This window comes from Ursus arctos, unplaced genomic scaffold, assembly GCF_023065955.2.
Source record: "Ursus arctos isolate Adak ecotype North America unplaced genomic scaffold, UrsArc2.0 scaffold_18, whole genome shotgun sequence".
Taxonomy (NCBI): domain Eukaryota; kingdom Metazoa; phylum Chordata; class Mammalia; order Carnivora; family Ursidae; genus Ursus; species Ursus arctos.
Window position 1 is genome coordinate 47,252,345 of NW_026622852.1, and position 23,832 is coordinate 47,276,176.

A 23,832-nucleotide genomic window follows, 5' to 3' on the forward strand; every position below is an offset into this window, starting at 1 on the left:
CTCGCGAGATCTGCGGGGCGCAGTCTCCTTTCCCGGGGTTTCGGCCGGGACTGCGAGCTGCCCCGGCCGCACCAATAGCAATGTGGGGCCGGCGGGCAACGCGCGCGCTCGGGGGCCTCCAAGCCTCGCGAGACAGGGGCCGTCAGGGGCCGGGCCAACTGTCGCCGGTGGTTGCGGGGTCGCGGCCGGGCGTCATCGTGGGCGCCGTTCGGTGGGTCGCGGAGGCCGACTTTCCGGTCGGCTTGCGTATTTCCCTTAGAGAGCGAAGACGCGGCAGATGCCCGGCAAGCGGAGTGGTGACAATGAGGACCCACAGAAGGTTAAACGGCCCCGCGGGCGGCCTCCCGGCCCTAAAGCCAGGCTGTCGGCTGCGGCGAGGGCGGCGGTGGTGGAGGCCGCCGCGGCTTGGGCAGCGGCCGAGGCCACCCCAGGCGGCGCGGAGGCCATGGGCATCCTGCTCCCGGGCCAGACACGAATCAAGAGGAGGCGGAGGGTCATGCCTCTGGAAGACAAGATGAAAATTCTCGAGAAGCTGGAAGAAGGCGTGAGTAACACCGACGTGGGGCGCCTGTTTGGCATCAACGAGTCAACCGTGCGCACCATTAAGAAAAACGAGAAGGCCATCAGGGCCAGCATGGAGAGTGTTTCGCCCGTCTGCTCCAAGGTGCTGTGCATTCCCCGTGACGTAAACATCGAGAAGATGGAGACCGAGTTAACCTTTTGGGTGGAGGACCAGACCATAGGGGGGCGGCCTCTGACGCTAAAGGCCATCTGCAGCCAGGCCAAACGCATTTACAAGCAGCTGGTGGAAACCACTGGGAAGGGCAACCCGGATAAGTTTCATGCGAGCAAGGGATGGTTTGAGAAGTTCAGAAATCGCTACAGTCTGCGAAATTCGAGGTTGATGGGGGAGGAAGAACCACTGAATGCCCAGTCGGCTCCCAAGTATTCCAAACAACTCCAGAGACTGATCAGAGCCAGAGGCTATGTGCCTCAACAGGTCTTCAACGCCGAGGAGATGAGCCTGTTTTGGAAGTGCATGCCTTCACGTACTTTTAGGGAAAAAGACAAAAGTCCCGAAAGCTTAGAGGAAGCGAAGGACAGGATTTCCCTCATTTTTTGTGCCAACGCCGCCGGTGACAAAATGATTAAACCCTTGCTGCTTTATAAAGACCCTAATCCCACGTGTCTTTTGGAAAAAGATAAAAACCGCCTTCCTGTGTTCTGGCGATCGCACCCCAAAGTATCATTAACCGCTGCCCTCTTTTTGGATTGGTTTCATAATTGTTTTATCCATCAGGCCCGCAGTTATTTAATAGAAAAAAATCTTGAGTTCAGAGTGTTGCTAATTCTGGACAGAGGTCCCAATCACCCAGACTCATTATTCTTTGCTCATCCTAATGTTGATATTGTGTTCCTCCCTCTGGAAGGCACTAGCTATCTTCAGCCCTTGGATCAGGGTATAATTGAAGCATTCAGGAGGTATTACACCAAGCATATGTTTGACCACTTTGCTGACTGTATTGAAAAAAACCCTTGTCTTACTTTGAAAGAAACATGGCAACAGTACAGCATTGCTGATGCTTTGGTAGTGATAAAAGAGGCAATGGATGATATAAAACCGGCTGCTCTTAATAAAGCCTGGTGGAAACTTTGGGCTGATGTTGTAAATGATTATGCATGTTTCCCTAGAGCTAATGAAGAAGTTGCAAAAATCATAGAGTCTGCAAAACGGATGGACTTAAAATTCCTTGACATTGAAGAGGGTGAAATTAATGAACTGCTCAAGTTTCAAGCTTTGGCCATAACGGAGAGAGAGTCTGTATCAATAAATACGGAAGAAGACAAGTCCCCAGAACCAGAGGTAAAGATGAATCTAAGGAAATTGAATGCTGTTTTACGCCAGGCTTCAGACCTCATTGATGCTGCAATTGATATGGATCCTTTCCTGGACCGAAGTTTGGCCTTTAAAAAAGACTTTAATAAATTGTTATATACCTATAAAGAGGTGCAAAAGAACCTTCAAAATAAAGCAAAGGAGTTGAAGAGTGAAAAAGATAGAAACAAAGAGGAAGCAGTGTGGATGAAGAAGATGGGTACAGAACTGGAGTCTGAATCAGAATCCGAGTCTGAATCTGAATCCGAGTCTGAATCCGAATCTGAATCCCATGAGGAGGAGAAGGTAAAGAGAAAGAAAGAGGACAAGAAGCCTCCAGAAGATTCTGGACCCTCAGGCAGTGGCACTGAGACTCTTACTATATCTGAAAAATCTGCCAAAGCCATAAATGCAGAATTGGACTTTTGGAATCTAACCTTGGAATTGAATCTGGAGAGAGTAGACGCTCCTGAGTTAAAGGAATAAGAGAATCCAGAGGCAGTTCCTTCCAAATGACAGTTCATCTCTTGCCATGCTTCCCCTGTTGCCCCAACATCTACCTTCATCATGACCATCCTTATCATCACCAGCCACACATTCATATCATTTAGTCATTCAACAAACAGTTATTGAGCATAAGCTGTGTGGGGTCCTGTGCTAAACTTGGGGACAGCATCTCAGGAAATCATCTCAGGATCTAAGGTAAATGGTCATTTACCAGTGGCTACATTTCTTATTAATGTAATAGGTATAAAAGATCACAGCCTTATTTTACTGGACTTTGGATATAAAGGTTTTCTTAGGACCACAGCTTCATTTTCTCTAATCCAGTTTTTCCACAGATACTAAGTTCTTCAATCACAAATGGAAATTTTCTGAGTTAACCGTGGTAGTCAGTATGAGATTACTTTTGTTTCGTTTGATGCTTGTTTGTTTAAAAGTTTTATTTTTAAGTAATCTCTACACCCAGTGTGGGGCTCAAACTCACAACCCTGAGATCAAGAGTCACATGCTTTCCCACTGAGCCAGCCCGGAGTCCTGAGACTACTTGCTTTTGAAAAGCTGACATGGTCTTACATTTTCTACAACATTCTTACATGAATTTTCTTTGTTAATCTCCACTTTAGACCTGTGAAGGTGGTATTAGCCCTTCCTTTACCACCCTCCCCCCAGAGCTCAGCCCTTCCTTTACCACTGCCCCTCCCCACCCAGAGCTGAGAGAGTTTATGTAATTGGCCTGAGTCTTCACAGCAAATCATGTAAATGATAAGACCAGGGCTACAAATGGTTTATAAACTACTTTGTCAGACAGGGTGAGAAGTGTGGGCCTTTAAGAAGTTAGAGTCCGAAGTAATGAGACAGACAGTAAACAGATAATTAAAATAAACACAAAGGCTGTGAACTGGCAGCCTGCAAGCCAGATTTGGCTAACAGATGTGTTTTGTTTGGTCTGCCCAGCATACGACAATTTTGAATTGGTTTCCAGCATTTCCCCGGTTCCTTAAGGTGCTGTTTACAAACGATGCAATTCACCAATATAAGTGCATAGTTTGTTGAATTTTTTTAACACTTGTGTAACCACTACCACAGTCGAGCTATTGAACAGTTTCCTTAACTTACAAAAGTTTACTCGTGGCTTTGTGTGCTCCGTCCTTTCCCCTGCCCCAGAGATATCATTTAAAAATTAAAATATTTCACATTAAAAAGCTGGATTAAAAAATTGCGCAGCCTGGCATCAGTGGACTCCGCATTCCTGAAGGGCCCCAGTCAGTCATTAGCTTGCGGTTCTTCTTATTTGTTTGCAGCTCTGCATGGTTGATGATGTCGAATGCTGCCACAGAAGTGTGTACAGAGTGCCTTAGGGGAAATAGAGGACTGTGGGATTAACCCTGCAAAAAGCTGCATGGAGCAGCTGGCCTAGAAAGATGAATGAGTTCCTAGGGAGAGCAGGTGGGAACAAGAGTATTTTAAGCCAAGGAGAATTAGATGGGAGATCCTGGGAGGAGGAGGTGCTGTGGGGGATGGGAAGGCAGCTGTGTGTGTTCGTGTGTGTGTGTGTGTGTGTGTGTGTGTGTGTATACACGCATGTGTGTATGTGTGCTTCCCTTGTTTTTGTTGGTTGGATGGGCCCTATAAAGTGGAAGAGTTTTGTGTGTGTGTATTAGTGTTTGTGTGCCGTGGTTTCTGGAAGTTTTATATATCTAAGAAACTTAGATCTCTTTATCTGTACATGTGGGTATTTTGTCTTTTTTTGTTGTTGTTAGAATGGGAACAGAAAATTAGTATTTTTGTTTTTGCAGGGGTTGTAGGTCTGCATATGGTGTCTGGGTTTTTTGTTTCTAGGAAGAGAATTGCCTAGTGAGAATTACTCCCTCTTTCCCTGCCCCCTCCACTCTCCCCTCCCAGCCAGCCTGGCTGGGGCCTGGCTGGACAGTGGGGCAGGCAGCAGGTGGTGAGGGGATGGGGCAGTGTAGGCCCTCAGTGCCCGCCCATCAGCTTGCAACTCAGCTCGAGGCCGCAGTTTGTTACGGCTGTGCTACTAAATTACCAGCGACGCCATGGACAGGCTGGGCTCTCGGTGCCCTCTGCCAGGATACCTGCGGCCCTCTGTCCTCATATGCCTCCTGGTGAGTGCCCCAGGCTGCAGTTCTGTGAACTCTCTCACCCCTAAACCTCCAGCCCGGGGACTGAGGGGAGAAGGTGCATTTCTTTTTTCTGCTCCTGGGCTTTTGAGCTGGGAGCAGGCAGGAGATGGAAGGAGAAATCCCCCAAGAGACCCTGGAGACTATAGCATGATTCTGAAGATGACCAGCAACCCTTCACTCCCCACTTTGTGAGGAGGAGCGGCTGGGCTGCGTTTCATTGCCAGGGTTGTCCGGGGAGGTGAAGGGCTGTCTGCTGGCGGAGACTCATCTAGGGATCACATGGTAGATTCTTTTAATCCTTCTCTTGCAGTCACCATCTTGCTTTGATGCATTTGGGGAAGAGCTTGGTTTTGTCATCTCTGCAATATCTTAAAATGTTAAGGTTGGAAGTGGCCAGAGTACCACCAGTGGTGTGGTAATGGTGGTTGAGCACGAGGTGGAAAGAACTGTAGGAGAGGGTCATAAATCTTGCTGTTCACTTTTTGGGTGATTTCTTCTCTCTAGCCCTTACATCCCTCATCTGAAAAATTGGCACAGATCGGTGGCTCTTAACCGCTTTGGAACTGTAGGTTTTCTTGATGTGTGTGTGTGTGAAAATTTGGATTTGTACAAGGAAAATGTATAGGTAAATACAATGTAGCACTCAATTCCAGAGTTCCTTAAAATTAGGTCGATTGGAACGTTAGAACCACTGGGTGGTTTCCGAGGCCCCTTCTGCCTTAACACAGGTTGTAAAGTCTATCATAACCTCTTTAAAGCTATGTAAATATTCCAAGACAAAAAAAATGGCAGAATGAAATATGAACCAAAGGGACACATAAAATATTTTGAAAGAATGTAAAATTAGAAAAAGTGTTTAGTAAAAGGTAAGTATGAAAATTTTATGAAGACTTTAAAAATTATAGTGAATCTTTTTCCATTATAATGTTTCTATCGGGGAATATTGTGATGTGTGTATTTTCCGTCAATTTTGCATTCATAGGATGTCACAGAATATGTCATAGAATATATCCTAGTCCACCTTTGGTTCCAAACTGGCCTCTCATGCTTCTAATACATTGTTGCTAAGCGCACAAACATTTCTCAAACCTCCCTGTCAGGGGTGGTAAAGTCCTGTGCATGTGAAAATGATTGAGACTGAAGAGCTCATGCCCACTTGGCCGGGGGGGGGGGGGGTGGAGACCGTGGACATGTGTAAACAGCTGTCTGTACTTCACTGTGAGCAATGGAACAACGGAAGGATGTGAGCAGCAACCCTGGCCTCTACCTACCTACTAGATGCCCAGAGCATCTCCTCCCCAGTCATCACAGTCAGAATTGTCTCCAGACATTGTCAGATGCCCCCCGGGGGGTAAAACTGCTCCGTGTTGAGAACCACTGGAGTATGTGAAGCTGAAATGACACCACTAAACCCATTCCTAGACATGCTCACTACAGTTCAAAGAACCCACAGTGGGATGCAGGGGTCTTGGATTCAAGTCTTGGTCCTATCACAGAGTTTCTGTATGTTCTCAGTTACCTTGTTTGTAAAATGAAGGGTTATCTTAGATACCTGAGGGCCCATTTACCTCTTAGCATTTTGACTGAGTTCATATGAGACTTTGAATACATTTTAGATGAGTTTATAGTTAATCCTGTAAGCTCAGTTTTCCACTGATACCTGCTGGCTGAAATGTTCCACATCTTCCCTAGGAATGGCTTTTTTGTTTGGGGGACAGGCCACTACCCCTTTTGTCTAGAGTCTGTGCTGGAAGCCACTTTAGAGTCTTTGGAGCCGTACAGCTCAAAGCTAACAGTGGGTGACTCAAAAGCCCTATCTACTTCACTATTTAGTCTTTCTTTTTTTTTTTTTTAAGATTTTATTTCTTTATTTGACACAGAGAGAGAGAGAGAGAGCACACAAGTCAGCAGAACGGCAGGCAGAGGGAAAGGGAGAAGCAGACTCCTCGCCAAGCAGAGAGCCCGATGTGGGACTCGATCCCAGGACCCTGGGATCATGACCTGAGCCAAAGGCAAAACCTTAACTGATTGAGCCATCCAGGTGTCCCCGCTATTTAGTCTTAATAACCACATCTTGCTGGCATATTATTAATTCACTAGTTTACTAGTATTTATTGTGAATCTTCTGCATGCCATAAACCGTGCTGGGGGTACAGTGATGAGCAAAGCACGGTCCCTTTGATTACAAAGTCTTTTTCCTATCTGGTTTGAACCCATGACAACTCTGAGGCAGGCAACAGAAATGTCAAAATCTGCATTCTCTAATAACAGAGAAGGGAGAGGAGCTAACTTGTCGAAGGCCACGGGGCAGTTAGCAGTACTGGCACTAGGATTTAAATCCTGCTCTCTAGTGCTTTTATTTTTGTCTTAATAGTCTAATTGAGTTGTCATTAAGAAACGCACACATGCAATAAAAGCTTCATTGAAAAGCCTGGTTCTTTTGTTCTTGTATGCTCACTAGTTTAGTTCAGAGGACTGGTATTTTGATTTGGAGGTGTTGGTGGAGGTAGTAGGAGGGAATGAGAAACCCAACCCAGACAGGCCTCCAGTCAAACTGAAGCTCCAAACATAAAAATCCTGCTCAGGCCCTGCCAAGAAGTAGGAGCCAAGCCCCAGGCAATAATGTGGAAGGAGTGGGAGGACAGAGGCTTTTTTGAGTGAGGCCTGAGCCCTGGGCTGGGAGGCAGGAGAAGCACACTTCTGTTCAGCCTTGCCTGAGTCACCGTGGGCCTCCCTGTAAGTCGCCTCTATCCTGTTAATGGCCCCATGATCTCCCTCAAGCAGAGAGCCCTGGAATGGAAGCCGTTCTCCAGTTTTCAGTTCCTCTTATTTTAAATGTTTATCATTAAAATAGTAAGAACAATTGTATCTTGAGTGTCTTTTGCTCTCACATTGTCACTGCCATCTTCTTTGCTGAAGATCTTAAGGTCTGTTTCCTAGATCATTGTAGTGTACTGCCTTCTGGTCACTCCTCTAACATTACTCTGCCTAGCTTGACCATGGTTATTACTCTCCTACTTAAAAAACCTCCAAAAGCACCCTATCCCATGAGTACAAACCCCAAACTCCTCTGACTGACCCTTTCTTTATAAGGCTAGACAGTCTCGTTTCCTCCTGATATCATAGCTGCAGATTGGATAGCTCATCTGTCCCTAAATACCTCTTGAGTTTGTACATATTATTGTTTACTAGGAGTACCTCCCTCTCCTCTTGTAAATGTACTTATGATTTCAGATCCACCTTAAACAGTATATTTTCTTCGAAGCCTCTTCTCCCTCAGGTACAGCCTTCCTCTAGGTCCCACCACGTCTCAGTTACAACAGCACAGGTCACATTACTTGGAATGAGGCTACCTTTTCCACTGGACTGCCCACAGTGCCTGCGCAGACACAAACGAATGGAAGTGAAATTAACTCTCTACGACATCAGTAGATCATTCATAAATCATCCCCATAGGATGATAGCATCTCAGTGGATTCCAGTTGACATTACCTCCAATAGCAGTTTTATACAGTAAGAATGGATTTCCGCTCATCCAGACAACGATTCCTAACCATGGCTTCACCAATTGCAAGCTATATGATCTTGATTTCTGAGCCTTCATTTTTTATCACCTGCAAAATGCAGAGGAAAACATTTAGGTGCAAAAACCTCAAGTGCTAAAGCCCAGTACAGATACCAGGAATCATTTCGTGGACGGGGAATGGGGATGAAAAATGATGCTTAGCCTTGGTTCCAGTTTGTTTGAGCTGGCAGATGTGTATCACTGCTGACCTATGCTTTTCTTTCCCTACCATGTAGATCCTGACAGCTTCTTTCGTGTCATACCCCATGCTCAGGACCCTTAGCCTGTGGCTCCATTCAGCTGTCACCGGCAGCTATGTCTCCGGCACTTACTCCATCGTCTTTGTCAACTGTCCCAATGAGCAAATTGCCAGAGATATTGCCAGGTACGGTGAAGGAGCGTAGGTGCTGCCCCGGGAGGCTGGAGGAGCTGTCGGGATGCTCTACTGTGTCCACTACGCAGCTGTCTGCTTGGGGTGATAAGAGGAGCACGGCCGATAGTCCCCAACAGATCCTGCTGCTGGGCCTGAAAACGTTGAGTGGTGCATGGGAGCATTTAAGGGACATGAGGCGAAGAGAGCTAGGTGGCTTGTCCAAGGTGTTAAGGTCAGAGGACAGGGGAACTCTGCAGGCTGAGAATTTAAGTCTTCTAACTCTTGGCTCAGCTCTCTTTCTTCTTGGAGATATGCTCTTAGCTTACTCCCAGAGGTGCTCACCAGGGCAAGTGAGGAAAGGCTATTCCATGTATTTGGTAAACTAACTAACTTTCTTTCTTTCTTTCTTTCTTTCTTTCTTTCTTTCTTTCTTTCTTTCTTTCTTTCTTTTCTTTCTTTCTTTCTTTCTTTCTTTCTTTCTCTTTCTTTCTTTCTTTCTTTCTTTCTTTCTTTCTTTCTTTCTTTCTTTCTTTCTCTTTCCCTTCCTCCCTCCCTCCCTCCCTCCCTCCCTCCCTCCCTCCCTTCCTTCCTTCTCTCTCTCTCTCAAAATTTATTTATTTATTTTAGAGACAGAGAAAGAGAGTGTGTGAGCAGGGGGAGGGACATAGGGAGAAAGAAAGAATCCCAGGCAGACTCCCCACTGAACGTGGAGCCCAGTGGTGGGGCTTGATCCCACATCTCCAAGATCATGACCTGAGCCGAAATCAAGAGTTGGACGATCAACTGACTGAGCCATCCAGGTGCCCCAGTATTTGGCAAATTCAAAAGCAGCTATGGTGTGGTGCAAAGAGCGCTGGACTTACAATCAGACCAGGGTTTGAATCTTGGCTGTGCCACGTCAGTAACTGTGTGACCTTGGGCAAGTTGCTTTCTTTCTCAAAGCATTAGTTTTCTGAGTTACAACATAGGATAATGCTACTTACCTCACAGGACCACTGTGAGGGTGAAATGATACGAAATATGTACAGTTCTTACCCCAGTAAATTGGACATAGCAGATGCTCACTAAATGTCTGTTGTATCTGAATGTCTCCCCTCATTCCTTTTTATGGATGTGTCTCTGAAGAGGGTTAGTGGGTCTGGAGGGTGATGGACTTGGCTTACTCTATAACTCAGCCATCTTGAAATTTGATGATAGACTAAGTTACGGTATTTTAAAATCGAATCTGGTCTTTGGGGACACACAGCTTCCAAATTCTTGGTCACAGATTAACCTCGCAATTTATTCCATTTTTCTTCCCCCTACCAGAATGTCTGTTTTTTCCTCATTAATATTATATTCGGAGACTAGCACTTGTCTGAAAGAACCCATGATTACTCCAGAAATATGACCGTAATATTTAGCAGCAAGGAATTGAAATCCCTTTGATGCTTCTGGTATACCTGGGGTATGTGCTGAACTGTTCGGATCACCCACTCCGGGTCCTGTCAGGGAACAACATCAGCTGACATCTGTGAGGTGGGGTATTGGGAGGAAAAGGACTCTTTTTTTTTTTTTTTTTTTTTTTATTAATAATGATTTTTTATTATATTATGTTAGTCACCATACAGTACATCCCCGGTTTTCGATGTAAGGCTCGATGATTCATTAGTTGTGTATAACACCCAGTGCACCATGCAATATGTGCCCTCCTTACTACCCATCACCGGTCTATCCCATTCCCCCACCCCCCTCCCCTCTATAGCCCTCAGTTTGTTTCTCGTAGTCCATAGTCTCTCATGTTTCATTCCCCCTTCTGATTACCCCCCCTTTCTTTATCCCTTTCTTCCCCTACTGATCATTCTAGTTCTTATGTTCCATAGATGAGAGAAATCATATGATAGTTGTCTTTCTCTGCTTGACTTATTTCACTAAGCATTATCTCCTCCAGTGCCGTCCATGTTGTAGCAAATGTTGAGAACTCATTCTTTCTGATTGCTGAGTAAAATTCCATTGTATATATGGACCACAACTTCTTAATCCAGTCATCTGTTGCAGGGCATCTCGGCTCCTTCCACGATTTAGCTATTGTGGACATTGCTGCTATGAACATTGGGGTGCATATGGCCCTTCTCTTCACTACGTCTGTATCTTTGGGGTAAACACCCAATAGTGCAATGGCTGGATCATAGGGTAGCTCAATTTTTAACTTTTTAAGGGACCTCCACACGGTTTTCCAGAGTGGCTGTACCAACTTGCATTCCCACCAACAATGTAGGAGGGATCCCCTTTCTCCACATCCTCTCCAACAATTGTTGTTTCTTGCCTTGTCTATTTTTGCCATTCTAACTGGCGTAAGGTGGTATCTCAGTGTGGTTTTGATTTGAATTTCCTTGATGGCTAATGATTTTGAACATTTTTTCATGTGTCTGTTAGCCATTTGTATGTCTTCATTGGAAAAGTGTCTGTTCATATATTCTGCCCATTTTTTGATTTGTTTATTTGTTTCTCGTGTATTGAGTTTGAGAAGTTCTTTGTAGATCTTGGATACCAGTCCTTTATCTGTAGTGTCATTTGCAAATATATTCTCCCATTCCGTGGGCTGCCTCTTAGTTTTTCTGACTGTTTCCTTGGATGTGCAGAAACTTTTAATCTTGATGAAGTCCCATAAATTCATTTTATCTTTTGTTTCTCTTGCCTTTGGGGATGTGTCATGAAAAAGGTTGCTTTGGCTGATGTCGTAGAGGTTGCTGCCTATGTTCTCCTCTAGAATTTTGATGGATTCCTGTCTCACATCGAGGTCTTTCATCCATTTGGAGTTTATTTTTGTGTATGGTGTGAGATAGTGGTCAAGTTTCATTCTTTTGCATGTAGCTGTCCAATTTTCCCAGCACCATTTATTGAAGAGACTGTCTTTTTCCCACCGGATGTTTTTTCCTGCTTTATCAAATATTAGTTGCCCAAAGAGCTGAGGGTCCATTTCTGGGCTCTCTATTCTGTTCCATTGGTCTATGTGTCTGTTTTTGTGCCAGTACCATGCTGTCTTTGTGATCACAGCTTTGTAGTACAGCTCGAAATCCGGCATTGTGATGCCCCCAGCTTTGTTTTTCCTTTTCAACAGAGGAAAAGGACTCTTAACGCCTCGATCCTACCTAGTCGAAAGGCCCGTTCAGTAAATGGATCCGTGTGTGCCTGGGGAGAGGTCTCTCTTGCCTTCTTGTGTCCAAGGTTCCGATGAGAAGTCAGGTGTTTGTCGAGGTCTCATTCTTTGTAGGCAATGCTTTTGATCTCTGATTTTAGAAGTTTCTCTGTCTTAATATTCAACTATTCATTTGGTAAATATTCTCTATCTTTCTGTGTCCTTTTCCTGGATCTCCTAGTTAGGTAGATGTTGAATTTGTTCTCTGGGACTGAACTTTTATATTTTTCTGTTTTTTTATTCTGCATGCTGGGAGAATTTCGGAGCAGTCTTCTCTCTTCTTTGTTTCTCAGCTGTTTTGCTATTCAGCCCTTCTATTGTTTTTGTTTGTTTGTTTAAACAATTACAGTTTTTTAAAATAGTTTTTTAATAGTTTTCCTTTTCAAGATTTCTAATTGTTTTTTAATAACCAACTGCTCTTATTTCATAATTATCTGATCATATTTTATGGATGCAATAACCTTGCCTTATCTCTCTGTGGATATTAATTATACTTAATGTATTTTAAATTTTTTTCCAGCTTTATTGACCCATAATTGACATATAACATTGTGTAAATTTGAGGTGTACCACATGATACTTTATATAAATACATATTGCTAAATGATTACTACAGTAAGGTTAGCTACCACATCCATGACCTCTCATAGTTGCCTTTTGTGCGTGTGTGTGGCGAAAACTTTGAAGACTTGCTCTCAGCAACTTTCAAGTACACATAATTTTACTTATTTTAAAATCTTAATTTTGAATGTTCTATTAACTGATTCTCTTGTGTAAATTCTTCTGTTTGTTCAGTTTTTGTCTCTCTTAGTTACTGACCTTCCTCAGTTACTTGTGATCAGCTGTGACCTCGCTCATCTTTGTAGTCACCCTTGGGGGCCAGTGCGGCTAGGAATTGGCATTATGCAGCACTGCTTTTAGAGAATGTGGGCTGGGGGCTCTCGTAACTTCTCTCCTAGCACTTAGTGCTCCTGCCTGGGCCCTGGCAGATTTCAGGGGTCCGCCTGCTACTGCCCTGGTGTCCCAGCTACTCACCTCGATGGTTGCCTCCAAGTTCCTGCCTGCTCTGGTTCCTGTCGCCTGCGGACAGGCACCATTGCTCTCATCTTCTGTGGCAGTTGCCTGCACGCTCCCACTCATGTCTCAGGGTGACCTTTTCTTCTTTGGGGCCTCCTCGTGGTCGCTGGCACGTAACACGTCCTTACTGTGTGCTGGCAGGGCTGAGTGATGAGTGTCTCCCGTTGTTTCTAAGGTCTGCTGTCAAAGGCAAGGCTGCAGCATCTGTTTAGTCCGCCTGCTTGACCTTTAGGAGCCTTTAGGGGTGTGGCTGTGGAGCTGTCACTCAGCCTGTTTTGTTTGGTGTTTTTTATTAATGTTTTTGATAGAAAAGAGGCAGACAGGTTTAGTTGCCAGGATCTGTAGAAGGAGAGCACATGGTACATGATGGGGAGGGCCCCAGGAACAGGAGCAGGCAGGAACCCCAGCTTAGCTCCAGAGCCAGCACTGAGGCCTGGTCCCTCAGCTCCGGGCTAGTGGTCTGTCTTCCGTAGTGTTCTTTAGAGTTTAGTCTGCTGCCTCTCAGTTCTGGATTGTTCATGTATGGCTCCTGGCAGGTTCTTAGATCTCTTTATTGAAAGACACATTCTTAGCTAGAAAGATTAACTGGAATCATTTCCAGTTGGGGCCAGGGTGAAAATCCTGAGTGTTGAATCGGAAGACCTGGATTCTAGTGCCCTCTCTGCTGCCAGCTCCCCATATGACCTTAGGCAAGTCTTCCATCTCTTAGCTTCCATCTCCTGTGTGTAGAGGGAAGTGGATTAGATCAAGGGCGCAAACACAAGTACCTACAGGCAGGCCCCTAAATGAGCAAAGTGGACTGGAGTGTCATGAGGGCAGGTGATGGGGGATAAGCAACCCTGACTCCTCCTGTGTGTTGGGAGGAGGGAAAGCAGTGGGAACTGTGTGGACCTGAGAAGCGGATGTCACGCCTCAAGGGAGTAGCCACTGCTCAGCTTTAGCTAAATGTGACCTTGTTGGACTGTAGTTCTAATGTTACAAGACTTAACTTTCTGGTGAGAAATAGATAATCTGTATTTTTTGAGTGTGAAATATCCTGGTAATAAGTATTAGTAACAAAGTCAAGATTTTTTAAAATGCTGTAAGAGCCAAACCATGTCTGCGGTCTGTGATTCACTAGTCTGCGAACCTGGCAGTTTCTCGAGGCCCTAACAGCTCTATGTGTTTCTATCTTCTGCTCTTCTCAGATGGGCGTGAGGGCTCCAGCTCCCATCTCTGACTCACTGTGTGTGTTGGTGTATGTGTGTGTGTCATCAGTCAGCTGACGTGCTTTCTTTTGCTCTCACGCCCTCTAGTTTTGTTTTTGTTTTTGTTTTGGGTTTTTTTGGCCATAGGGTCTTTTTGAATAACACAGTCCTCCGGATTTCTGCAGTCTTCTACCTGTGGACAGGCTGCTGGGATCCGTCACCGTCACCGTCACCGAGGAGTTTATATTCTGGGCCTTTGAGACAATGCGATTATTTTTTTTAAAGGTTTAACTCACTCCCTGTGTTTCCTTGCCACCTTCAGGAGCAATAAAATAGGATTTCTCAGTGAAGAGTTGAGTGAGTAAGTCTTGCCGTGGTTGCTTAAACAGATTTGTGCCATGTGCCTCTGCTTACAGGGATTTATTTAGCTCTGGAACACTCCAAGGGAATGCCACATTAATGTGGAGCCTTAAATAGAGCACTGTTGAGCCTGGAACCCATGGAAGAGAAAGTAGGTCAGTTCTCTTGGCAGCAGCAGAGGGCAGGAGGGATCGGTGAGCAGGGCTCAGACGAGGTTTATCTGGCAGGGTCCAAGCACTTCAGAGCACAGACCAGTCCCTCTTGGCGGCCTGAGACCTGAGAAAGGTTTGTCAGGGCCTGCCTGATTCTGAGGGCTTCCGGCTTTGATGCCTGGGAATGCTTCTTTGCATCGATGAGCTGGTGGTGCCCCTGTTTCTGAGACACGTACACTAATTAAGGCATATCTGATTGTGTTCCCCAGGGCTCGGCACAAGAATCAGAACCTCAGACCAGGAGCTCCAGGCTGTGGTCTGCCCCCAAAATCTTAGAGGTCTGCAGAGTGATGACTGTGCTTTTAGGGCTGTGGTAGAAACCTTTTCATAAAAAAAGGTGAAAAGAGCCTATATTTGCCAAACACAAGGTAGGACGGGGGTTTTGCTTTTACTTGGAGTTATAGCTGTTCTGTGCGGTCACATGGGTATCTACAGAGCAGAAGCAGTGAGTGTCAGCCCGATACGTACCTGAGAGATAAAGGCAGAAGGTGGTGATAGGATAAAACGACGGTGGAAGGCTTGGAAGCCAGTGGCCGAATTGATCCTGTTATGGTACAGCAGGGGGTCAGCCTGAGTGAGGGGGGCATGCCCGTCTTGGGTAGGTGCTCAAATACTTATTCTTGGGTTGAAAGAAAGAACGTGGTTAAAGTCACACAGCCATCCACTGCACGCTCAGGAACGGAATCCAGGTCTGTGTCCAGTGTTAATCAGCTTCCCTTCCCCAGACAGGGCCTGGCCTTAAAACTGCCTTGCCGTAGCTACTTCCTCCCTTTTCTCCCCACCCAGGGAAGGATTTATAAACTGCGCTGTCTTCAGAAGTTTTGTGCATGCTGGTTATGGAATGTCTTGGTTTGAGGGGGAGGGGGTGCTCTAAATGGTTCTCTACTTAGACTCTCATTTCCTGGGTAATTCCCAGGAACTCCCGTCCCTTGTCCCTTTTCTTAAGATGCTGGGTACTTACCCTGGTGACGGTGACTCTGTCTGTTTGCTTTAGGGCTAGCCTGGATAAGAAGCTGGCTGCCTCTGTGAACATCCTGCCCAAGGCGTCCTCACTGTGAGTTTTGCTGTGGCCTGTAGAAGGGTGTGGGGGCGCTAGGTCAGGTCCTGCTGGTGGAAAGAGCACTGACCTACTGGGAAATTTTCAAAGAACTGCTCAAAGGTACTAGTTTAATAAACAATTCATTGTTAATTTGTATTCAGAGGAAGTCACCTAGTGGACATCTGTCAACCAACAAAAGCAAAAATAGCCTTTAATGGAGAAGGGAGGAAAAAGGCCTGTATTTTAGGAACAGTGAATCTTGTTTGCACTTTGTTTAAATTAGTTAGCTTGCTGTTAGCAAAGAAGTCCGACTGGGCATTCCATCCCTGAGTAAGCCTATTAGGGATCTCAAAGAAAATAATTCCCACTGCTTTTGAATTCTCTGGGGGTTCTCTGAGGGGTTGGCCTCTGTGACAAGCTATTTCTTTGTTATCTGCCTTTCTTTTCTTTAACACCCTCCCTTTAGTTAATTCTGGTCTGTTCCATTGCCCTCATCAAAATATGTCAGCATCCCAGAACTAGCTGTGCAGGATTTGTCTTGTGCCTTGATCTCTCCCATCAGCCTGTTTCTCATCTCCTTCCTCCCCTGGTTGGAGGTGGGGAGGAGAGAGAAATAATATCTACTCTGAAGGTCAAAACAGAAAAGTGCTCTATAATGGAAGCTCCCTCCACACCCCTCCCCCAGCAATGTTACCCCCTCAGGGACTCACATCATCTATAGCTATAGCTCCCAAATTCGTCTGTGTTTTAGATTCCTGAGCTCCATTCTAGATCTGCTCTATCATTCTCCCTGAGGGTGGGGCTTGGGTCACTGAATTTTTTTTTTTTTTTATATGATTTTTTATTATATTATGTTAGTCACCATACAGTACATCCCCGGTTTCCGATGTAAGGCTCGATGATTCATTAGTTGTGTATAACACCCAGTGCACCATGCAATACGTGCCCTCCTTACTACCCATCACCGGTCTATCCCATTCCCCCACCCCCCTCCCCTCTGAAGTCCTCAGTTTGTTTCTCATAGTCCATAGTCTCTCATGTTTCATTCCCCCTTCTGATTACCCCCCCTTTCTTTATCCCTTTCTTCCCCTACCGATCATCCTAGTTCTTATGTTCCATAGATGAGAGAAATCATATGATAGTTGTCTTTCTCTGCTTGACTTATTTCACTTAGCATTATCTCCTCCAGTGCTGTCCATGTTGTAGCAAATGTTAAGAACTCGTTCTTTCTGATAGCTGAGTAATATTCCATTGTATATATGGTGGGTCACTGAATTTTTTAAAAATCGTTTAGGCAATTCACATAAAGCCAGTCTGGGAACAAGTGTGTGGAAACTAGAACGGAATTTGAGCCTCACCTTCCCTTCATATGTCCATCCTTTTTATAATTGACCCCTTCACCATAGCATCAGTGGCCTACGTCATCTTAGACTTGCCCTGAGTCAGTGTAGATACTTTCAGACCAAATTTCTTTCCCTTCCCTTGATACTGTTTTTGTACTCTTTTCTGAACTTCATTACTGACTTTGTCTTTTAGCTTTTGTTATAAGGCTCACTTTTTCCCTGAAGCCTCCCTGCTTTTTTAATTATTCATTTATAGGCACTGCACTTTGAGAGTCAATAATAAAAGTAGCACCAGTCCAAAGGATGGGAAGGGCCTAGAAGCCAGGAGTATAGGATGAGCATAGAAAGAGCTGAAGGGGAGCCTGGGTGGCGCAGGCGGTTAAGTGTCTGACTCTTGGTTTTGGCTCAGGTCGTGATCTCAGGGTTGTGAGATCAAGCTCCACGTCGGGTTCCATGCTTAGCGCGGAGTGTGCTTGAGACTCTCTCTTATTAAGATAAATAAATAAAAATAAAATCCAAAAGAGCTGGAGATGCCCGTTTTGGAGGAGAGAAAACATAGGGGTCTCTGCGGGGCTGCCTTGAGGTGGCTCTTTATGTGGAAGTTGGAGAAAACGACTGGGTGGCAGATGTTGGCATGCCATAAAGAAAACCATCCCATGTGAAAGCCTGTAAGGTACATTGATGGACTTCTTCAAGAGATGGCGAGCCTCTCACCCCCAGGAACGTTTAGGCAGCTTTTAGAAGTATGCATTAGAGTGGTTGGACTAGGTGACCTTTGGGGACTTGGCCAATTCCAGACATTTTTATGTGGGCTTGGAAAGATTTTCAGGTCTCCACCTTGGTAAGTCACCCAATTGGGCCAGGTTTGGCACCTCACTGGGCTCCTCTTGTGAGCCTCATAATTTGGTTTTGTTCTCTTCTCCAGGTACTTTTGGAATGGAGAAATTGAAGAAGCCACTGAGATCCTTTTGGTGAGTGAGGATGGGGAGTCCTGGGGCCTTGTTAGGGGAAGAGTGAGACCAAGGCCTTTTCCAAGGTTCCAAGTAAAATTGAGCAAAGATCAGCCCGTTGAGGTTTTTGCCCAACATCGGATGCCCTAGGCTACTTTGTGAATGTACCAGTGCCTGGTCACCTGGTGGATGCTGTTTCCTGAGCGGCCAGATGAATCAGCAGCTGCACGACTGGGGCTGAGGTCCTCCCTAAAGCAGGGATTTTTTTTTTTTTTACAGCTAATAAAGACAAAGACTTCCAGGGTCCACGTGCTGTCCAGCTATATCAGGTAATGCTGGCATCTCTTCTCAGCCACGGATGTGCTGGGGACTAAGTGAATGAGCTTGAAAAGCAGGAGTCCTAGAACCTAGTCACCAGCCTCCCACATGACCCCGGGCACATCCCTGCCCCTCAGAGTCTCCGTCTGTAAAATGGGAGGCTAGAATGAGTTAGTTGAGACAATGGTTCTCAAAATTGTGGTCTCAGAATCCCTTTACACGTTTAAAACTATCAAGGACCCAGAGGAGCTTTGTTTACATGGGTTATATTAAAGTTTATTGTATTAGAAATTTAAAAAATTTTTTAGTTCTTTTAAAATAACAACAATAGGGGCACCTGGGTGGCTCGGTCGGTTAATCATCCAGCTCTTGATTTCGACTCAGGTCATAATCTCAGGATCCTGGGATTGAGCTCCATGTCAGGCTCTGTGCTGGGCATGGAGCCTGCTTAAGATTCTCTCTCCCTCTGCCCCTCACCCCCCCCCAAAATAAAACAAACACATATGCTGATGTGTGTCCCTAAAATAAGAAAATTCATTATCCCCAGTCAATGGATAAAATTACCCCAACTCCCAAATGTTTAAGCACCTGTGCGTGTGTCGTGATTTACTAAGTCTGCTATCTCATGAGAACTTGACAGTGCCTCTTTCATTGGAAAGGAAGCAGGGGATTATCACCCCCCTTTGACAGATGGGGTACTGAGGCCCGAGGCCTCCTATATCTTCGGTTTGAGAAGTGAAGAGAACTTGCATTGTGTGCCGAGGGCCAGGTGAAAGAAATGGAGAGAAGGGAAAGATCCCTGTGGGTTTGGATGGTCAAGGAAGATCCCTTGGAGAAGGTCAGTCGTTGAATTGGGCCTTGAGGGATAGATAGGCGTTTAAATGATCAACAGAGAACTTTCTAGGTGGAGAAGAGAATCCAGAGGTATGGGGGGGTTGTTTGGGGAAGGCACAGTGAGGGCTGTGGGATAGTGATGAAGACAGTGACATTTAATGAGGGCACACCAGGCTGGTCAGTATACCAGGTGAGCGCTTCCTGTGCCTCGTCACATTTACTCCTGGGCAATCTAGTCATGGAGGGACTATTTTTATCCCCTTTTTTGGGGCCTTTGGAGAAATTAAGTGATCTGTCCATAGTTCCATAGCTCTGAGGGGCAGACTTAGAATTTGAATCCATGACTGTGAGACTCTGAAGTCATCTGGCCCAACTCATCCCTTATTGACAAGTGGGAAACAGGCTCGGGAGCAGTGGGGCCCAGTGCCTCACAGGGACAGGTGGGCTGCGGCAGATCGCAGGGCAGCTCGAGTGAGGCTTTCCAGTTGGGTCTAATTGCATAGGCTGATTCTAATCCTCGTCACTCACAGGGCTCTGCTTTCTTTTCAAAGGTTGGTGCATCCTTTTGAAATCCCAGAAGTCTTCAGTCTTCCCATGGACCAAGGAGATGTCCACTATTTCAAGTGGCTGGAGGAGGGCATGGAGGAGGACTGAGGGGTGGGGGGGCTTTTGTGTCTGCTGATGGCTGCCTCTCGCCTGCAGCAGCTGCACTCTGGGGCAGGGGGCCTCTCTCGGCTTCGTAGCACCTCTGGATTCCATGTCTTTGTCGGCACAGAAGAGCTAAGGAACTTGAGAGGCTGAAGGCCTGAGCGCCGGGGGCTGGAAGAAGAGGCTGGGTTGGTCGGGCCAAGCAAGAACCCGGTGGAACTTGTCTCGAGTGCTTCAGGCTTATAGGTGGCCAGGGCGGGGTGGGAGGGTGAGGATGGTTATGTGGGGGGGCCAAGGGGAGGTGGCAGTGAGCATGAGGTTTGTCATCTGCTCCTTCAGTCACTGGGCCTACCTTGAGTGCCCAGGATGTAATTACTCTCCTGCTTCTTATGAGGAGGAATGGACCTGGTGACCTATTTACCCGAAGCGTGTGGGATGAATGTCGCCTTCTAGGGGAACTGGCAAGCACTTTATCCAAAAGGATGAATTGCTAATGGTAGAAATTCAGGGACAAGCAAGATTATTTCTTGTAACTAAAGATTTATAGTTTATAGTTGTTCCTGAGTCCTGAGAAAGTGGGAATGGGCTTCACGGGTGTGGGTAGGACTGGGGGAATATTAGGAATTAGACACAGCCTCATGGCTTAGAAGCAGATCTAGACTCTTCCATAGCCTGAATGTGACAGGTGTCAGAAGGTTCTGGTGCCTTGCTCATTGGAGACATAGGTTGGGAGCCTGTGGTACTAACCTTGTCACTTGAGCATTGACACTGAGCATCCTAAAGTGGAAAGACCCCTGGGGAACTGCCAGACCAGTGTTTTCCAGACTTGTTTCCTTGGGCCTTAGAGGTTGACAGAAGGTACCCTGGGTGCTTCTGGGTAGGGGTAAGGGTATGAGGCTCCCCATCCATTCCTCAACCAGTATAACTACCTTTTATCATTTTTATATATTAAGCTCCCTTGTAAGATGTTTTTTAATTTTTTTATTTTCATTTTTTAAACATGTTCTTTGTTAAAAGCTAGTAAACCAGTGGCCTAAGCCAGTCTCCATTTTATAGATCACCGAAGGACACTGAAGTGCATGGAGGTTCCGCAAGGGGTGGCCTGTCGCATTGAGGATGGTAAGGCCAGGCCTGCTCCCGTGTCCGCTGCTCCTCTGTCTGCTTCCCCGGGTCTCCGGTGGAAGAGGCCAGGGAACGCAGAGCCCCTTTGGTGCGAGAAGAAAGACTTGAGCTAGGCCCCCTCCATGAATCTGTCACCAGGTAACCTCGCTCTGGGGAGACTCGTGGGCAGTTCGGGTGGGGGTCCACACCAGTTCTTCCCAGAGGGAAGGGTATTTACTGCCAGGCTCTAGTTCTGACACACGCTGTGCTTCTTAAACCTTAGTTCCTCCAAATAAAAAACGGAGGCCCTCCCAGGGCCCTGCTGTGAAGCCCTTGTAGGGACATAAGGCTGAGGCTCTTCCAAAGGTCCAGAGGATCCTTTTTGGATAGCCAGTGGGATTTTGGAGGGCTGCCTCAGGAGGACAGAGAGAATGATAATGGTGACGTCCCTTTTTACAACAGGTGTTTCTGATACACAGGAAAATCTTATATAAAGTAAACCCTAGGGAAAATGCTTTGGGGACCCCAAAAGGACTGCCTCTGTTGCTTTCAGGTTAGAGCCCAGTTTCTTGGTCTGGCCTTCAAGGCCCTTCATAGCCTTGCCTCACTTCACTTTTTCCATCTTCACCTTCCACCTCTCCTTGCCCACGCTGGCAAGGAAATGGCTCCAGTATGCTGTGTGAAGTTATTCCTGTGTTCGGGCCTCCCCTCGGCCTGGAGCGCCCTCCTGCACAAACGCCTGTGAAATCTATCTCCCCCTTTGCGAGGTCAGCTCCCCCGCTTGGAAGAAAGCTCTCCGGCCTTGGTGTCCCTGTTATCCTTTGTATCATGGTCAGCCTCCTGTTTCTAGATCGTGAGCTGCTCAAGGTCAAGGGCATGTCTGAATCTGTTTGATCTCTTGCACAGGACTGGACAAGTATTTCCCAAATTGATGTTTCAAGGATTTGAATAAAGCTTTCTCTGTAGCCCACAGCTACTAATTTATGGAATTGGCAAAATCCCGCCTTTTTTCTTTGAACTTTCTTAAACTGGGACTAGTTCCAAAGGAGATTTTTCTATTTCTGGCCTTCATTGGAGCATTTTCTGTGCTGGCTGTGCACAGAAAACTGTTTCTTGGTGGACTTCCTTTGCCTCTGTCACAGCTGGCTACAGGAAATGGGAGAGGAGAGGACAAACGCCAGCTCTCTGGCGCTCTCCTAGGTTCTCCACATTATTTTATCCTTCTAACTCAGTATTCTCCTCAGCTGGCAGCTGACTCCTGAGATCAGAGAGCATGACACTTAAAATACGTGACCAAGCTAGGCTGTGAACCCACGTGTCCAATTCTAGATCTGATGCTCTTACTGCCTCCTTCAGAGAGGTTGGACATATCCCTTTGTAGGCCAAACACCTAGAGAGCCTACTGTAGCCAACTCTGAAAGAAGGGTTATTGGTTCCAAAAACCAATAACAATGCAGGAAGTTGGTCTGGCACTTAAAAATGTATTGTATATACAGTATATTGTATTGTTTACTTCTACCCACAGATCTGGAGGCTGGTGACAGGATCTTTATTCTGCAGATGAGGGAACAGATCTAGAGGAGTTCAGGGACTCCCAGCTTACTTACCCTAGACCACATTGTCCCCCGAGAGCGCTGCTGTGGGGCTGGGCTAGGACCTAGACTAGTGGCTCCATGCAGGATTGCCTTCCCAGCATTTCTCAGGAAAGGTCTGTTTTTTGAATCCAGAATCTCCAGAAAAATCACTTGAGGAAATGAGAAAAAAATATGAAAATTATCTGTGAATACTAAAGCTTAAAAGCATCGAGATGTTAACTGGTTTGAAGAAATCATTAGATAAAAAAAGAGCACGAAACACCAACATGCGGAGTTGAGGGTGAAGGGAACCAGGACGGGAGCGTGCAGGAGAGAAACGATTATCATGGAATCAGTCTTGTGATTGTTGCCGTGTATCACGTGTGTCTGTCTAGCCCTGTCTGCTGCAAACCATGAGTTATTTTTGCAGATAAGTTTATACACATAGTATACTTTAAACAAATTCTATGAGCTTTGTTTGAAGAAATCAGCTTTGGAAGCAAAATAAATTTTAATTGAGCAGTTCTGACACGTGATTTCGTGTATTCTTAACCTTGCTAGGATATTTGTTCTTTAAATACTTTCCAATAACGTTTCCAGTGTTTAAATAGTCCTTATAGGCTACAGTTCTTTCTAAATACTACTGAGCTTAAGATTCCTATTTGTTAAAATTTTTTCAGATATCTATGATAATGGGGAAAATATGAAAAGTGTTTCAAATATTTTAAGAATAACTTATGATTTAGGGAATTTTTGAGAATTCTAATTTTTTGCCCTTAAGGTCCAAAGGTAAATATTTGTTGTAAATCTGAATCACGAATCTAGACCACAGAGAACCAGGCACTCGTCAGCCTGGAAAGGACCACTGGTCTCAGGAGGGCTATACAGCTGTTCGCTTTGGAACTTGGCCTGGAACCCAAGTCTCTTGACGCTTCAGACCACTCACTTTTCATTCCATTACACTGATCTCAGCCCAAAGAATAATCCCGCCCCCTTGCCCTACCCTGGCTCCACTGTGGTTTTGTTCTAAGGGCAGTTAAAAGGCCAAAGCAGAAAGCATGGTAGGAAAAAGTGGGAGCCACAGTTGTTACTGAAGAGTTCTAAGTGCAGCCATCGATACTCGGGGATTAACAGGCTGCACTCCACCCCTGAAATTACAGAATCCACTGGAACCCATGGCCTGCACCTCCCTATTGCTGACTTTTCCTATCCCTTCATGCCAGTTTTTCTCAAATTTAGACAAGTTTAAGGTCCTAATCCATCACATTTATATGGGAAATGGTTTCCTCTTTCACCTGGGAGCTGACTTCAGCAGGGATTATTGCTGGCATTGGAAGGGTGAGGAACGCAAAGGAACCTACCCAAAGTGCTGTAAGTTACAACTAGCAAGACAGACCTAGGACTGACTGCAGATTTCTAGGATTGTGTGCAGTAAGTAGTTTTACAGTGGCTGTACATAAGTATTTTCATAAGGTCTGTTTCTAAGGCCATTTCCCATCTTTTACTTCTCCACGGCCCTCAGCTAATGCTGTTTGCCTTCATGGGTCAGGTA

General features: G+C 45.7%; 1 protein-coding gene across 13 annotated transcripts; it reads left to right on the top strand.

Moving 5' to 3' along the window:
- The first annotated feature begins 1 nt into the window (after position 1).
- LOC113266349 (protein CutA homolog) lies at positions 2–22,807 on the top strand. Of its 13 annotated transcripts, none has more exons than XM_057313726.1 (6): positions 2–2,578; positions 8,323–8,471; positions 15,468–15,527; positions 17,781–17,826; positions 18,085–18,134; positions 19,509–22,807. In XM_057313726.1, exons 2-6 carry the CDS (start codon positions 8,353–8,355, stop codon positions 19,609–19,611), a joined length of 378 nt encoding a protein of 125 aa, XP_057169709.1. In that variant the 5' UTR covers positions 2–2,578; positions 8,323–8,352; the 3' UTR covers positions 19,612–22,807. The 13 variants fall into 13 exon arrangements, 2 of the variants coding, with proteins under 2 accessions (XP_057169709.1, XP_057169710.1); XR_008959967.1 differs by having other exon boundaries at positions 52–2,578; positions 14,683–15,527; positions 18,085–19,851; positions 20,662–22,807; XR_008959968.1 differs by having other exon boundaries at positions 52–2,578; positions 15,468–15,632.
- The last annotated feature ends 1,025 nt before the right edge of the window (positions 22,808–23,832 follow it).

Bases quoted from the DNA above. Each gene is read 5' to 3' on its own strand.
- LOC113266349 (XM_057313726.1), top strand. From the start codon at position 8,353: ATGCTCAGGACCCTTAGCCTGTGGCTCCATTCAGCTGTCACCGGCAGC. The intron at 8,472-15,467 runs GTACGGTGAAGG...TGTTTGCTTTAG, and splicing joins ATTGCCAGAGATATTGCCAG to GGCTAGCCTGGATAAGAAGC. The intron at 17,827-18,084 runs GTGAGTGAGGAT...TTTTTTTTACAG, and splicing joins AAGCCACTGAGATCCTTTTG to CTAATAAAGACAAAGACTTC.